The sequence below is a fragment of the Carya illinoinensis genome, chromosome 15 (assembly GCF_018687715.1).
Source record: "Carya illinoinensis cultivar Pawnee chromosome 15, C.illinoinensisPawnee_v1, whole genome shotgun sequence".
In the NCBI taxonomy this organism is placed as follows: Eukaryota; Viridiplantae; Streptophyta; class Magnoliopsida; order Fagales; family Juglandaceae; genus Carya; species Carya illinoinensis.
The window spans coordinates 5,966,772-5,984,711 of NC_056766.1; the positions used below are offsets into that span (position 1 = coordinate 5,966,772).

Below are 17,940 nucleotides of genomic sequence, written 5' to 3' on the forward strand. Positions count from 1 at the left end.
GAATTAAATCATGCATTTTTTTATTCCAAAAAAAAAAAAAAAACATTTGTTGTGTTAGGTGACTAAAGAGAATGCATGATTCTTAATTAGCTTCTTAATTCTATATATGCATGTAGTAAGTATTCTATTACCACATGCGAGATGCATGCATTCCACAATAATGCTCATAAGATGGAGAAGAGAGAAAGACTTTAATAACTACCTATTTGTCTTGTTTAATTGTAACTTAATACAAAGCATTGATTCCTTGAATATATAGGAAAATTACAGTGAAGATAAACATCTTAATTGATTATATAAGGAAAATCATCAAAACTAAGTTGATTTAACCTGCGCTCATAGTGTTTGATTTATAGCTAGAATCGTACACCCATAGATGAAATGAAGTTGATGATCTGCGGCCTAGAAATACTTTGGCTTGAAGGGATCATAATAATTAGACCCAGTACTAAAAATATCAACACTAGAGGCAGCAGCTGTGGCTATGGAAACAATCAGCCACCCGACACTGAGAATTTGAAGGCAAATCCATCTTTTGCTCCACTTTGGTATCTTCTTTTGCACCATATACATCTCCACTGGGAAGTAAACTGCGATAGGCCAAAAGGCCAAAATCTGAAAGAGTTTAAGTAGGTCGACGTAGATTGTTAGAAACATTGATAACACAGTGGTTGTGATAACGAAAAGTGTCCTCCAAACCAGTCGAAAGAGGTTGAGTTTGCAGCCGGTCGGGATTTTAATGTCTTTGGTGATGAATTCATTATCTGGGAATCTCTCTGCTAGGGTTTCCTCAACCATGGCCAAAATGGGTAGCAAATAGATCTGGTATCCTCCAGAAAGTTGGATTACAATGGCAGCACTTGCTATCATGTCAAGCTGCCAATATGGTTTATAGAAGCCATGAAGGAGGAATACACGAGGAGGTACGTTATTTCCAAAAGCAGCAAAAAGCAAGAAGCCATGAAGCATGGAGACAAAGGTTGTGAGTATAAGGCTACGTCGAGTGGCCTTTTTCATTGTCTCGGCTTCTGATGGTGGGGATTTAACTGTGTCCTGTTTTACATGATTTGGTTAATTAGTTGATCAAGATATCAATCATGGATGTAAGAAAACAAAAAAAAAACAAAGCGATGAATTCAATATATACTTTGGACATGAGATATATATTATACCATGATTTCAATAAGGACGGCTGATAAATCGTATGCATGAGCTATATCCCCGACTGCTCGGATGATCTTCAATATTTTTTGGGCTGGAGTCGTAGTGTTATTACCATCCGTCAATGGAAGGTCAGTATAATATATCCCATGCACACCTGACAAGAAGATCTAGCCATTTTAGTAAAATATGGCAGGATCAGAATGATCAATTTAAATGTACATATTAATATGGGTACATAGCTAATTAAGAAATCATTTATGGATATTAAAACTTATAAATTCTAAGAAAATGATATTAGCACAAAGATTGTGGTTATAAAATGAAAACTTTGAGGTGAAATGTTGTGCTAGACAGGTTCTTTGGGAGATCTTTATGCAAGCTTTGGCCAGGTGTGAGACATGTACAAGTTGTCCAGTAAAATCTTCTGTTACTTCGATTTTTTATCCAATTTTAGATCAAACTCAACCCAAACCGGCCAATAACATATCAGTTCGACTAAATTTTATTATAATTTGAATGTGTGAATGCATTATTTTTACACTAACACCATGCAAAGTTCATTTTTCCAGTCAGATTCCGATCGAAGTTTCGGCCATTTCCTTGTAATATAATTGAGCAAAACGTACAAAACTTGCACGTACGTACCTGCAAATTCATCAGAAGTTTAGATTAAAAGTAGAAAAAATAATTTACTTGTACGTATGTACCTGCAACTTTAGCGATAGCAAGGCCAAGACCAATTCCTGAATAAAGTACGAACATTATAAGACACAGAATGGAGAAACTCATGCGCAGCTGAGGAAACTTGGGAATTTGAAAGAGAATTATTTGAGCAACGGCAAAAGCCATGAAATATGGCATGGGATTAACATAACATGCATGATCAGCTGCGTTGCGACATTTAGAGAGCCAGTACTTGATATCCCTGTTTGATAACAACCACCGAAATGTCCCATAATTAATTAGGCACTAAATTAAAGGATTAATTAAGATATCGCATGTACACATGATTTCAAACCTAGCTACGTGCATCATCATTAGGGCTGCAAATACAGTGTACTCGCTGGCTGCCGCAAGAAGGTTCAGGTACTGAATCACCAAGCATATCTTGACTTTTGCCCCATCTAGAAAGTAGTAAATTAAAACCATGAAAAGAAAAGAAAAAATACTTCAAGATCAAAGCTGCAACCAACAATGCATTGATCATTAACTTTGTTAATTTGTTTGGAAAAAAAACTTACCCAAGTTGGATCGAATGGCATCCATGTAAGTATGGTTTCTCTTGGTAGTGACAGGTGAACGATAGCAGGCGCAGAGCAAAGCGGAGGTGTGGAAAGTCACGAGGGAGAAGAAGATGATCACGGCTGGACCAGCAACCCATCCAAGTTGTGCAACGTTCCCAGGCAAGGACAGAAACAGAGGGCTAGCCACAATAGCCGTTGTTAAGAAAACACATGCACTCCAAACCGTCCCTGCACCGTCGAAAAGTGATATATTATATATATAAGGAAGAACAAACACATTCGGCATGGACCAGTTTGAACCACGTACAAACCAACCCATGACAGAAAATATCATTTCGAACACCGGCCTGTCTTAATTACCAGCTCGCTTTGGGAGGAGGCCATCGTCGTCCACGGACTCAGAGTCGCTGCAGCGTCGTGGGAGCAGACCTTGGTCGGAAAGCTGGTTTTTTGTGGCAGTGTTTTGGATCTGATGCATCTTTATGGACTAGTGGTGACAGTACTGGCCGGTGGAAGTTATACTTTGGCTTTGAGAATCCAAGGGATAACATATACATACATATATATATATATATATATAAAAGCTAGAAGCTGGGATTATAACAATCATAGGCGGATTTTGGGGCTCATGTATATATGGGAGAGAGCAAGATCAATTGGAGGGTTTTGTACACACTATCTATCACGTGGAAACTTAACCCACTGTTTGTCGGGGAATTTCCCTGTTTACACTATCTATCTGATGCGGATGGTGCTACAGCTACCGTTGGTGGCTCCCACCGCAAATTTTTTTTTTATTTTTTTGTTTTTTTTTTCAAATCAATTTTTAATAGTTTTAAACATTTAAAAAATATATAAAAAAATTATAATAATATTAAAAAAAATTTCTTAATCATTAAGAAAAAAAATTAAAAAATATTAAAAATTAAGCCAGCGGTGACCCTAACTAGTGGGCCCTAACTAGTGGGAGCCACCAGCAGTGACCTTAGTGTTTCCCATCTGATGAAAGGGACATCACCTTCTAAAGGTATGGCAATGGCCATTTAAATGATTATGTAAATTGCAGAACCAGCAATTTTTTGCGGGGTCAAATTTGTTAATGCCCGACACATTAAAATTTAAATTTTATAAAAATATATATATATATATATAATTAAATCTCGATAATTTTCAATTTATATGTAGAAATAAAATTCTAAAAATACATCTTAATATATGTTTCAGATTTTTGACGATAATATCTCATGAAATAATATTCATCTATTATGATTTATATAATGAAATATTTAGAATTTATGTACTTCATATAAACTATCAAGTGATGTTTGAGAATATCATCTTTCATTCTAGAATATAAGCCAATTTAGTAAGTTTTATGTAAATTTTAAATATTTTTGTGTCACATTAAACATATAGTACTATAATACAGACTTTAAATAAGTTTTTTCTTACTCAATGAAGTCTAGAAAATAAAATATCTTAACTATTTTTCATATAGATTACCAATCTTAAATGATTTTTGTTATATTCTTACTTTGGGTTCTATATTAAGAAGGCTTATATTATATAATAAAAAACTTTGTGATTTGTATTAATAAGTTAATTATTTCTCTTAAATTTAGTTTTGATTTAACTTTGTGGAGATCACGCTTTTGAAAATAAATAATATATAGAAATTATACCAAATTCTGAGATTATAGGAAAAAAATTTGAGAGACATTTTTTAGTATATTGAAAATTTGAAAAATTTTGTAAAACATATGAAGATTATAAATTTTTTTCGGGGACCATTTTTTATATTTATAAAATTAGGGTATATTTTGATGTTTTTTAAAATTTTGTTACACGTAGGTCCGCCACTTAACCAGCTTTACACATTACATGATGGTTACTAAATTCTTAACCAGCTTTACATGCACATTACATGATGGTTACTAAATTTTATTAATGTACCCTTTTACTTTTAGGTTGGAAACTAAAAGTGGTCAATCACGATTTCTAATTATCATGCTTTTACATCCTTTTGTCGTCTTCTGGGCTGGCATCTCATGCTTTGTCAACAAACTCAAATAATAAAATTTAGTAATCATGCTTGCATCCTTTTAAAATTAGCTATATATATGAGTTAAGAGCATTTAGCTGAATTATCATTGGATTAATTTATAAATTTACTTTGATCCAATGCCAACCCATTCTTCAAAAGAACCAATTAAGGTTTCATCTCTTGTCTATCTGTATTAATGTATTTCGAATTATTTATGCTGAATTCTTGAATTGTAATCGGAAAAGAATTGCTTAAGTATGGTATTAATGCTTCTAGAAATAAGCATATGGCAACAAGGTGTACGTCCATACTTCATTGATGACTTTTTAATGACAAATTAACTTTGCAAGGTGTTCATATTTAGGGGCAAGGCAATTCATCATGATCATGGCCCATTAATGAGTACTTTTTATGAACATGGTGGAAGGGATCAGACACTGACTTCAAGTTTATAAAAGACCTTGTGGTGGGAAAGACACCATTGTCAAGAATTAAAATCCTAAAGAAGCATTACTAGCAACTATTTATAACACAATTAACAGTAGCAATTTCCTGGACAAGACTACAATCTATATAGCTAACCTCCAAATTAACCTGTATAATGATTTACAAGTTCACTACACAAGAAGCAAGTACCGGTTCGATCAAAATTTATCCTGCAAAGTACAATATATATATATATATATATAGCAGGTGCCCATCCTTCTAGCAAATGGATTTTACGTATTAAAGTACTTTATCTCAAATAAATTAAAAAGTGCATTTGATTTTGTTGCTTTTCCTCAAATTTCATTTTCCAAATAATGCTGAGTGCAATTCTAATTTTAAAAAGATGTCAATGAGCAAAAATATTCATATATATAACTTCAAGATAATTACAACTTTTGAATTTTTAAAAATATAATCGTATTCTTTAAAAATCAAATAATTTTTTTATGTCATTTCTATATCAAAATTAATTATATTGTTAAAATTATTTCCAACCAAATATAACATGTAATCTAAGAGTATTTTAAACATATAGTTATCAAATAATAAATAAATTTTTAATAATAGAACTTATTTTATAAACTATAAACTATAAATATTAAAATTATAAGCTATATTTCCGGTCACTCTCAAATACTCACTTTATTTACGCGTAAATCAAGCCATACATAATCAGAACAATTGTGAGAAAAGTGGTTTTTTATTTGTGGCGTCAGCCGCCAAGTTTGATCACTAGGCAAACAGTTACTAGGAAAAATAAATTAACGGGAAGGGCTAATTAAGTAGCTTTGGCTTCTGGTTTTTTATTTCTTTTTGAATAAGAAAAGTGCAACCATCCATTCTCCACCATTATTAAACCACAAACTAAGCTGGTATAGATATTTGGAGCCTCGAACAAGAAGGCCCATGTACTAAAGGGTCCAAATCTAAGGTGGCAGGGGCTGAGCTAATAGACCTTTGAATTGGTCTTATTGATATACATTATAGATAATAAGAATAGATAATGCTTTCCACTGATTAGAAAGACGATTACTCCAATTTATAATATGAAGAGTCTTCAAGATAGACTTCAGAGGTTAGCCGTTATCACCATCATCACGCTCCTATAAATAACACCTAAATGTATCATATCTACACATTCATTCATATATGTATATTGAGATCACTTCTCCCTAACTTAGGTATCAAAGTTCTACTAGGCATTCCATGCCGCTCTCTCATTTCATTGCAGGTTATCCGTACTGTTGGTGATGTTAAACACATCCTTAACACAACCCATGACAGAAAATATTATTTTGAACACCTGCTTGCCTTAATTACCTGCTTGCTTTGGGATGCAAGGATCATCGTTGACAGACTCAAAGTCATTGCAGTCTCATTACAGCAAATCTTCATCGAAAAGATGGTGATTTGTGTCAGTGCTCTAAATCTGATGCATCTTTATGGACTGCATATATGGTATTAAAAATGCATCATGAACATAAACAAGAATGAGTTTATATAACATCTATGATGGATTTTTATGTATCATATATAAAAACTTATATGAAATCATGACCAAAGTGATTGGAAAGAGCTCAATACAGAACTCCAGCGATTTTGGGAATTCCAGAACATCCACTGTGTGAGTGTTCATGGGCATAGAGAGAGAGAGAGAGAGAGAGAGAGAGAGAGAGAGAGAGAGAGAGAGAGAGAGAGAGAGAGAGAAACTTTAGCACCATCACATGAGTTCTGATCATGACTGGGAGCTTGAGTTCCCATGGTTGTGTTTGCTACAGATAATTGCATAAACCTGACATGTATAAATGTTGAAGGAAATTGTGCGGATACAGTAATATAAAAAAATAAATGCGACTTTGATGTGTGTAGAATATTATCTTTAAGGTGATAATTGCCCTCACTCGAACGAGTTTGTAATCGGGTTATAAGCAATTCATATTTAGGATACAACAAATTCACCAATTGCACCCCTTGGACTATTCGGGTTTGGCCCATGCACCCCTTGGACTATTCTGTAGCCTTGTCAAAATTAAAGCAACAAAGTATAGCCATGGGTTCAAATAAATGCGACTTTGATGTGTGTAGAATATTATCTTTAAGGTGATAATTGCCCTCACTCGAACGAGTTTGTAATCGGGTTATAAGCAATTCATATTTAGGATACAACAAATTCACCAATTGCACCCCTTGGACTATTCGGGTTTGGCTCATGCACCCCTTGGCTATAGAATTCACCAATTGCACCCCTTGGACTATTCGGGTTTGGCCCATGCACCCCTTGGACTATTCTGTAGCCTTGTTAAAATTAAAGCAACAAAGTATAGCCATGTGGTTTGAACCCATACCCTCTCCTTTAAAAGGACACATACTAACCACTAAACCAATGTATCTCTTTAAGATAATTGTTTATGAAAATAAATAATAACCCATAATAAATTTACATATTTAATATTACAATCTATAATAAATATAACAAGCCTCCACTTAGATTGTGATATTAAATCTTCAGTCAAATACTAATGTCCTCATGCATATAAGAAGATATCTCTTGACTTAAACCTTCAATTAGTGTAAGCATTTCAAATTTTTAACAAAGTCAATGGTGGCCTATGCTTAAACTAAGACTCTATACATTAAGAGTGGAAATACCACATGCATGATTCCATCCAATTTTAGCGAGATAACTCACTAATTATTTGCAACGAGCTCCATCTTGGCATTCATGAACATTTACAAAAGTAAACTTTAAACTTTTACTGGAAGTTATACCCACATCTTATGTTCACATAGGTAAAATTCCTTTTATGTCTGTATTATTTCAGACACTAATTCAACTATTGAATTTTATTAAGAGTATAATACTCATTCTACATTTAGCGTAACAGCCAGCATTGACCATCCTAGATGGTTTTCTCATATTAAATTAAATTTCAGTGCTATCTCAGCCACTTAATTATAACTTGTTATTACCCATGAAACTTTAGACTATTTATTAATTGTATAAGGTTGTGTTCCTATTATAAGTGACTTTTAAAAGAATAAAAATGCTTCAAACCCATTCCACTATATGTACTATTCGCAAAATCTCTCGAGAGTCCCTTTGTGAAAGGATCCGTATTATTCCAAAATATGCTTTTTAGGGATAAAATTCAAATTTCGTTCCAAAAAATTGAAGTATGTTGTTAAAGGTTTGAACAAAATATATTGGGACGAAAATATTTGTCCATAATAAATTTTGGTTAGAGAGAGGTGCGTAAGACTATTAATGAGCTTATGTATAATGCATTGCAGAAATATAAGCCCATATGTCATAAGTATTACAATAAGTTCGAGAACAAGGACGACGCACGTCAAAATCTTTTTCAGGATGTCCGACCTTCAATTGAGAGAAACTTTGTGATATGTTTGAGAATTTTTTTTTTTAAATAATGCTTATCCCACAGCCAAAAAGTCACCAATAGTGACTACCATTTTTTTTTTTTTACTTAGTGATTAAGAAAGTATTTTTAAATATTAATATTGTGAATTTAAAAAAAAAACAATTTAACAATATAAAAAAGATGAAAAAAATCAATATATATATATATATATATATATATATGAACAACCTATTTGGTGGCCACCATTGGTAGCTTTTGTCTTTGGCTGTAATAGGATATTTTTTATTTTTTATTTTTAAGAATGTTGATGGTGGGCTGCCCAGCGTCTACCGCTGGGCGTATAACTAATACAAATCTATATTTTTTTGGACGGTGCTACTCTGCCGCCCAGAGTGCACCGCTCCATTTGACCGCACGGTCAAAATTTTTTTTTTTTTTTTTTTCATTTTTCGTTTCAGATTTTTTTAATATATTTAAACATTTTTAAAAAATATAAAAAAAATATCAATACACTTAAAATCACTTCCTTAATCACTAAGTAAAAAAAAAAAAATTAAAAAAAAAATTTTTTGTGACCAGCGGTCACTTTGAGGGGGCACGGGGAGGCGGCACACAAGCATTTTCCTATTTTTTTTTCCTTTCATTTTTTTTGAAGTATTTTTTAACATTCTTTGTTATTAAGAAAAAAATAAAAAAATATATAATTTCATTAATAATCACTTTATTTATCATTAAGTAAAAAAATAAAATTAAAAAAATTAAAATACTCGAACGACTTTAAGGGATTAAGTTTCATTTTCCTTTTTTTCAATTCTTACCCACCCATAAGTAATATATTTATACAAAATAATACAACACATATCATCACCTAATCATGAGTCCAATTTAGTTTTGGTCTAAATTTGGTCCAATCGAATTTCAATATTATATATAGATATTTATGAATTAGAATCATTTATTGCGGTACTTGTTAATTTTTTTTTTTTAAATATCTGCCCAAATCTCTTACTTATCTTGTTATTTTGTTTTTACTTAGGCATCTTGCAATCTTTTATTTCTAACAAATGGTAACCTATGATATTGCTAATTAAGGAACCTTATTTTGGCATGTTTATCATCCCAATGCTTTGAATAAGGTTATGTCATGCTTGTTTAGTTTTTTAATTATAAGATTAATAGGTAGAAGCCTTTTTTATTATGTCATACTTGATGTGATTCATCACATTATAAAGTTATTTTTATTATAAAATAAATTTAATAAATTTTATTAAACTATATCAGTTTATAAATTTATTTTATATAATATTTTTGTATCTGTATCAATTATTTATAAAAAATGAGTTATTTACAAAAAAAAAAACATCTAGCTGATAGTACCTATAATCAACAATCTAGTACTTCGTCCCTGGGCACCCTAGGAAAGCTTCCTCTGAACTGCTACAATCCACTACAGTCGGAAATAAATCATAGAAAGTAAAACAAAAAATGCAAAATGCAGAAAAGGCTGGCCAACAAAACAGGAGTGCATGTAGCACTCAAGAATTTTTATATCAATTTTGCATAAAAATGAAAATATTTGTGCATGTTTTTGTACCACACGACATAAAACCACATTTCCAGTTAATAACAACGCCTCATGAGACTCTTACATTCTCATCTATCAAGACTGACGAGCCAAAGGCTCAACATTATGAACTACCAAAATCCTTCGAGTTGGTCGTTGGAAAGTATATTAAATATAGGTAATTTTCTGGGCACCTCAGTTTTCAATCTTGTTTGGTTCATGTATGTAGCTGAATATCAAAGGTTATGGTTGTTGTTTTCAATACTGTTTTGTGCAGTTGTTGCTACTTTTCTGACAAGTCAAAGCCCGATGCTGAAGAAGCAATGCTGGAACTCTAATGTGAGAGGTCACAGTTAAAAGACGGTCATGCTGTTCTTGATGTTGGAGGTGGCTGGGGATCACTCTCATTATACATCGCAAATAAGTATAGAAACTGCAAGGTTACAGGGATTTGTAATTTAACAACCCAGAAAGCATTTATTGAGAAGCAGTGTGGGAATGCCACTCTAACCATCCATATGCCTTGTGACCACACACTCAGATGCATACCTTAGATTCTTTTGGATTTAAATCAGGTTGAATTCTATATTTTGCTTAAGCAATTACCTAAGGTCCTAAACCATTAAAACTGTTTTCTGTAGGGATCGTCAGCTGCAAAATTTGGAGATCATTGTTGCAGATATTAGCACATTTGAAATGGAAACATCCTATGACCGAGTATTTTCCATTGAGATGTTTGAGGTAACTTCTTTCTTAAACCATGTGCAAATGCCATTGTAACAATGTTTTTGTTCAGAAATGATTCGAGAACTAGTTTTTCCCATTGACACAGCATATGAAGAATTATAAGGATCTTCTGAAGAAGATATCCAAGTGGATGAAACAGGACAGCCTTCTGTTTGTTCACAATTTTTGCCACAAAGCATTTGCCTACCACTTTGAGGTACATTGATTTTACTCTGTTTAAAACTTTAGACAGCCATTGGTGTACATTGCCACTTCTGGTTTTGGCTTTGCTTAAGATGTAGAGGTAATGATACTGCTAGACCACTTTTTTGAGTAGACATAAATGAAGATGAGTGGATTACTAGATACTTCTTTACTGGAGGAAGAATGCCTCCAGTAAATCTGCTTCTTTATTGAGATTCGTTTACATTGCCCTCTCAAACTAGTGATAGTTGTTCCTCTGATATTATTGCAATGTCTTAAAAAATGGCCATAAACTGTACTCAGTCTGTGAGACAATGAATCCAGGCTTATTACATGTAAGAAGTCAAGAATTCTGTTATGTGATCATATTCAAACCAAGGAGGTAATTTAGAGTTGGTTTCACTCATCAATGGCTTCGTGGCAATGGTTTACATGCAGGACGATGTGTCCGTTGTTGATCATTGGCTTGTGAATGGGAAGCACTATGCACAGACAAGGTAAGGTTGTTTCAGTTTATGGTCTATATATTTTCTATCCCAGACCTTTAGTAGAAAAACAAATTAAGATCTCTCTTTTTTTAATCTTTGCAGTGAAGAGTGGCTTAAAAGAATGGACAAGAACTCGACTTCCATAAAGCCAATAATGGAATCTACATACGGCAAGGATACAGCTGTCAAGTGGACCGTCCACTGGAGAACATTCTTCATTGCTGTCGCAGAACTCTTTGGGTACAATAATGGAGAAGAATGGATGATTGCACTTTTCTTATTCAAAAAGAAATAAAAAACCAGAAGCCAAAGCTCCTCAGTCCTTCCAGTAAATTTACTTCTCCTAGTAACTGTTTGCCTAGTGCTCAAACTTGGCGGCTGATGCCCAAAAAAAAAAAAAGGCACTTTTCTCACAATTGAGTGTTTTTATTGCTTATAGCTTATAGTTTAAATAATAATTTCTATTATTAAAAATTTATTTATTGTTTTGTAACCATATAATTAAAACACTCTTAAACATGTTATATTTGGTTGGAAACAATAGTAAAAATGTACTTTTTACGGTAAAAATGACATAAAAAACTCATTTGATTTTTAAAGAATATGACCATATTCTTGAAAATTTTAAAGTTGTAATTATTTTCAAGTTGTATGAATATTTTCACTCATTGACGTTGTTTTTAAAATTGGAACTACATTCCACATTATTTGGAAAATAAAATTTGAGGAAAAGCATCAAAATTAAATGTACTTTTTAATTTATTTGAGATGAAATACTTCAATACGTAACATTCATATGCTAGAAGGCTGGGCACTGCTATATATTGTACTTTGCAGGATAAATTTTGATGGAACCACATGCATGCTTGTTGTGTCATGAATTTGTAAATCATTATACAGGTTTGGTTGGATTGTGGTTGCTAGTAATGCTCCTTTAGGATTTTAATTCTTCATGTGAGCTCAATGGTGTATTTCCCACCACAAGGTCTTTATAAACTTGAATTCTGGCCTGATTGGAGCTCTCTGTCTGGCATTCCATTGTGACAAGCCCTAAGGTTGTCTTGCAAAATTTGTGCATAAAAAGTCATTGGGCCATGATCATGAATCGAATTGCCTTCGCCCCTTTAAATGAAGTATGAACACCAGCTTGTTGTCATTCTTATTTCTAGAAGCCTTACCATACTTGAGCAATTTTTTCCATATTATAATTCAAGAATTCAGAATAAATAATTCACAATACATTAATGATAGTCAATTAGTAATCAACGTGATGCCTTTTTGGTCCAGGCAAATGAAAAAGCTTATGGTTATTGTAGAGATGAAAGATCAAGAGATGAAATCTTGGTTCTTTTGAAGGTAGGGTTGGTATTGGATCAAAGTAAATTTATAAATTAATCTGCGGATAAGATTTTCTCAAGTCGGATTTGGGTCATAATCAAAAGCCCAAAATCTTACAATAGTGATATCTAAGACAGATGAACTTTTGATTTGAAAAGTTTCACCAATCTAAGCAAATATAAGTGGGACTGGTTTTGGTTGAGGATACATAGTAATATTGTTTATGTAGGAGATCAAATAAAGTTTGATTTACTTATATAACTATAATGTATCATGGTTGGTTAATTATGTAAAAGATAAGCTTTAATTTTAATAAATCAATAAGGATAATTCTATTCGAAAGTTTTTATACCACATGTCAATCATACATCATCTACATTCTAAGTAATATAATTTGATTTGGAATATAAATTTTAAAATTATATTTTACAAATTAAATTATAAAATATAAATAGTGTGTGGTATAAAAACATTTAAATAATACCATTAATAAATAAATTGGGAATCAGAACTTTGAACAAATGCACTTGATTTTATTATTTTTTATTTTTTATTCTTGGAAAATAGTATAAATGCTCTTTTTGACTTTTCCTTGGATAGGACTATGAACAATTATTCAATAAATATTATTAATACCCTTCTTTAATTCCCTGTTGCCAAGAAAAAATCGTGGTGTGGCATTGGGATGATAATACACTTACTATCCATTCATATTTAAAGTTTTTATTTATTTTTATTATTATTTTTAAGTATTTTTTAACATTCTTAATTATTAAGAAAAATTAAAAATATATATATATAATTTTACTAATAGTTACTTTCTTAACAATTAAATGAACAAAAAAATTAAAAAAAATTAAAAGAGTAATAAAAGAGTGATAGGAGGATAGTAAATTTATCATTATTCGTAGCATTGACCGTTATGACCAAGGAAGAATGTCGAACCTTCTTTCTCTATACGAGCATACTCTAGTGGGGGCATCTGGACTTAAAGGACTATGATATTTCAGAGAGAAGAAGTGGACCACGGCAAATTGTTTTGAGTTTTTCCTCAACACCTCCAATCCATCTTCCCCCATTCCTTAGTGAAAAATATTCTATCCTCCTTAGTTGTCAGAGATTTTGGACGTAGGATAACAACATATTCCATCTTCCCCTTCCTTCGTCACCCCATTTTCGGCTCCCGTGTTGTGGATCGCTCATCTCTCTCATTTCTTCATGGAAGCTTAGTGGCACTAGACATTAGCACACCTAGGCCAAGTCATGGCCTCCCATTTTCAACAAACGACGTGAACTCTGTTAGCGGTGTCTCTGGTTGGTAAGCTTAATTGTGCACCCCATAATGCTTTCATTATTTAGAGTTTTTGGTTCCCTTTCTTTTGTTGATTATAACACAGGTGCAGCTGTCTCTTGATCTCTAGATCCACGACGAAGAGGAATGAAAGATAGGACTTATGCCTTTGCCTCTTGATCCCGCTGCTCCCTTCAACGAACTCTATCGGCATTGGTAAGCTTCTGCCTTTACCTCTCGATCCTGCTTGTTTCTATTCATGTTTTCCATGTTACATGAGTTGGTAACATGTTTGTTGGACCTTGAATGGCTAGCCATTAAGGGCATTCTTCTTCTTCTTCATTTTTTTTACGTTATTATTTGTAGGAGTTTATAAGAATGTTTGAAATTGGTCAATTCAGACGATCGAGATGAAATGTAATGGTCAAAATGTAATTGATATTGATTCAAATATTTGGAAATACTTAGGGTCCAAATTCAATATCTTCCTGACAAGATCTTTTGTGAAGTCAATGTGGCCCCGTAAAATTGCATTGAATACACCTTGTTCTGCCTCTGTTAAACCAAAATTATTTCTCCTAGTTATAAATTAATATGAAGAAATAAGACCCAAGAAAGAAAGAAAAGAAATAGAGAACCAAATATAGAAAGAGATTCACCAGCCCAAAAGGAAGGAACACCACATAGAAAGATTCACCAGCTCGATTGGTGTACACATTGCAAGCTCAAGCCATGTTGAAGAAGTTTAAGAGGCCACACTTGAGTCCAAGGAGGTAGGAACTTTATCTCCCTCTGATCGTAATACTGGTGAATTCGAATCCAATAATGTCGATGACTCCGGGACACAAAATAGAATGCATATTGATGGGGGTTGTAGCATTGAAGAGTCCAAGTTGGGGATGGTTTTTAAATCTGAAGAAGATTTTGTTTCATATTATAAGAGTTATGGGAAACAATGTGGTTTTGGGGTAATAACGGAGATGAGTAAGTGGGAAGTGGATGGGAGTCTCAATTATGTTATATTGGGTTGCTCTAGTGGTGAGAAGGCACGAAACCAGACATCAAATGTCGCGAGGCCAAGTCCAACATGAAGATAGATTGTAAAGCAAAGATAAATGTTACATTTATTGATGGGGTGCTTAAAGTGTTAACGGTTTACAATTCCCACAATCACGGCCTCAGTCCACAAAAATCAAGGTTCTGTCGTTGCAATAGAAAAGTGAGCAAGTATGTAAAGAGAGTGTTAGATACAAATGATTAGGCTGGCATTTGGATGAATAAGAGTTTCGCCGCTCTTGTGCAAGAAGTGGGTGGGTTTAAGAATTTTCCATTCTCAGAAAAAGAATGTTGTAATTACATTGACAAGACACGCCACCTATGACTTGGGAAATATGGTATTTACAAAAAGGATAGAGCCACATTATGGGATATTTACATGGTTATTTTAGACTTGGTTAACATGTATGGATGGTATGACTCCTAAAGCTATTATCATAAACTCAGATAGAGCCATGAAAAATACGATTGCACTTGTATTTCCTAATAACCAGCACCAAGATTTTCCCTGTATCTTTGTTAGAAGGTATTGCATTCTGCAAGTGGATAAAAATGTGGTAAAAAGAGACACATCCTTAAATATTTTCAGACCTACAAACCAATACACTTTAAATGCAATTTTACAAAAAATAGAAAAAGATAATATGCAAAAAACTAAAATTCCTAAAATACAACAAGCTGAGCAATCCCAAGGGGGGAAACCGTCATAATCAAACAGTAAAATATATAAGATGCAGCAAATTGCATATGCCACAATTTCCAACTCCATTGCAAACAAAAGCTATTATTTGGTTTTCGAAAAAATTTTGCCAGTATAAAGGGGTGTCTGATAATTCACTTCAATCAGTCATTCAAATATTTTATCAAGATCAATCAACAATCCCAAATTCGCTCAACAAAGACTTATGCCCTCCTTCTCAAGTAAGAGCTATTGTGTCCCCATCTTAGCTGTGGCAATGCTTTCTATAAATTACTTTTTAACGGTAATCCAGTTTCTTTTCAGTGTGGCCTTACTAGAGAAAATTCTTTTCAGAACATGCTCATTTTTACATGTTTCTCCATTCTCCTACTCGATGGCTAAATTAATGACATGCATTGCAATTTTATTAACAAAAATCTGTAATTAAAAGTACGAGATATATATATATATACACATTTCAAGACCGGTTTAATATGTGTTAGGGCCTAAGGCTATGAGGCTTTTTTACAATATATATATATTTTTTTACATTACATTTTTATTTAAAAATAACACTTATAGTTTTGCAAAGTAAAATTACTGATTAAGATTTTACATCACATTTGCAACTGATAACTAACTTTATTAGAAAATTTTTTATTTAGAGATGATTTTATCAAGTCTATAGTTTTACAATACGTGCTTTAGACCCTTAGGGCCCGTTAGGGAACACAACTCTTCTTAGGTATTCTCAATTATTTTCAAATTCAACTTTTTCTCTCTTATTTTATAAAATTCAATAAAATATTTTAACTCAAACTATTTTATTACTATTCACAGATATTTTGAGATATTCTTAGTATTCAAACAAGCCATAAAAATAATTATAATCAATATTGTCAATAAAGTTCTATAAACAACTTATACATTTATGAAAAAGTGGGGCCATTGCCTCTTCAAAGGATTATACAAAAAATTTTATGAACATTCAAAACTTAGATTTTACTATTTATAATTTTTACATTATATATTAAATAACTAATGATAAAAGAGAAATGTATTCTTAGAATGAGAATATCTGAAATAATTATTATATGAGATACTTTTAAAACTAATAATGATATAATATCTATTTAATATTTTTTATGTTTTCTCATTGAGTTAATTATTTTTTTTATTAGGTATTTTTTTAAAAAAATTATATTTAAATTATTTTTTTGGGGCTTTCTTCTACTAATGGCCTTAGGCAATTATCTAACTTTCCTAATGGAAGAGCCGCCCGGACACATTTAAATAATGGTAAAAGAAAGGAATAAAGGGAATTAAGCGGAAGAAATATTACTTCATTCTTCCAAGAGCAACCGAATTGATCGTGCAAAGCGCAATTGTAATCAACAGTACGATGATGTCCGGTCTATATTTATATGCTTCCAGCTTGCTCCATCCCACCCCCCTTTTTCTTCTGTTCATGCTCTCATCACTCTCCCATGCATTCTGCATTAAAACCAATTCCATCCAGTTTGAGCCAAAAGATAAGATATCTTTGCAACTCATGATGATGATCATACAAAACCCTTATTTTTTTAACCCTTTTCGATTAGCCGCTCTCTCTCAAATCTGTAGAGAATCAAGATGCTTTTCTACGTACGTCACTATGATTATTGCCTTCACCTTCGGCCTAGTGTTTATCATCGCCTTCAATCTTTACTGCTATTTCCGACGCAAGCCTCGTTTCAAAGTACGTATTACTATCAAACTCTCATTAATTTTTTTTGTTATCCATTTAGCCATAATTAATCTTGAAGAAAAATCTTTTTGCAAATTGTCATTATAAGTTGGTGTTCTAACGTCTGTCCTTATAGTGAGACTTTTAAAAAATTATTTTAGAAAATAAGATGAAAATTACTGACCTAAAACTTTTTCACTTTCCTTCCCAAGATATGAAAATTTCTTTATTTAAAATAAAAGCTTATTCTAATTTTTTCAGCGGAATAATGCATTAAATTAAAATAAAATTCATAAAATATGAATTTTACAAAACTTCACTCGTATACGTTTTAATGAAAACCCGTCTAGACTCATGTTGTCGCTCTTCCCTTAGAAACATGTTTGTCCTGATGCTTCTTTCTCACTTTATCCTTGGGTGAGGCATACATAAAAATTAAAATAAGTCAAATACTCGTAAACATTACTTCATACAGTAAAAATATAATCACATAAGTTTTCAGTCATACATTAACATTCATATACATACTTTACATAAGCATACATTT

The 17,940-nt window shown here is 32.5% G+C and overlaps 1 protein-coding gene and 1 pseudogene across 1 annotated transcript; one reads left to right on the forward strand and one right to left on the reverse strand.

The window, feature by feature from the left end:
* Positions 1–402: 402 nt before the first annotated feature.
* Positions 403–2,694, reverse strand: LOC122296591 (amino acid permease 3-like). The gene is made up of 5 exons (XM_043106395.1): positions 2,406–2,694; positions 2,183–2,288; positions 1,872–2,089; positions 1,173–1,318; positions 403–1,053 (listed from the first exon to the last, which is right to left on the reverse strand). Exons 1-5 carry the CDS (start codon positions 2,692–2,694, stop codon positions 403–405), a joined length of 1,410 nt encoding a protein of 469 aa, XP_042962329.1.
* A 7,193-nt stretch (positions 2,695–9,887) lies between these two features.
* Positions 9,888–11,644, forward strand: LOC122296592 (annotated as a pseudogene).
* Positions 11,645–17,940: the final 6,296 nt, after the last annotated feature.

Excerpts from the sequence above, each read along its gene's own strand:
- LOC122296591 (XM_043106395.1), bottom strand. The coding sequence starts at position 2,694 with ATGCCGAATGTGTTTGTTCTTCCTTATATATATAATATATCACTTTTC. Across the intron at positions 2,289-2,405 it reads TGCCATTCGATCCAACTTGG|ATGGGGCAAAAGTCAAGATA; the intron begins GTAAGTTTTTTT and ends ACTACTTTCTAG. Across the intron at positions 1,054-1,172 it reads CCGTCCTTATTGAAATCATG|GACACAGTTAAATCCCCACC; the intron begins GTATAATATATA and ends CATGTAAAACAG.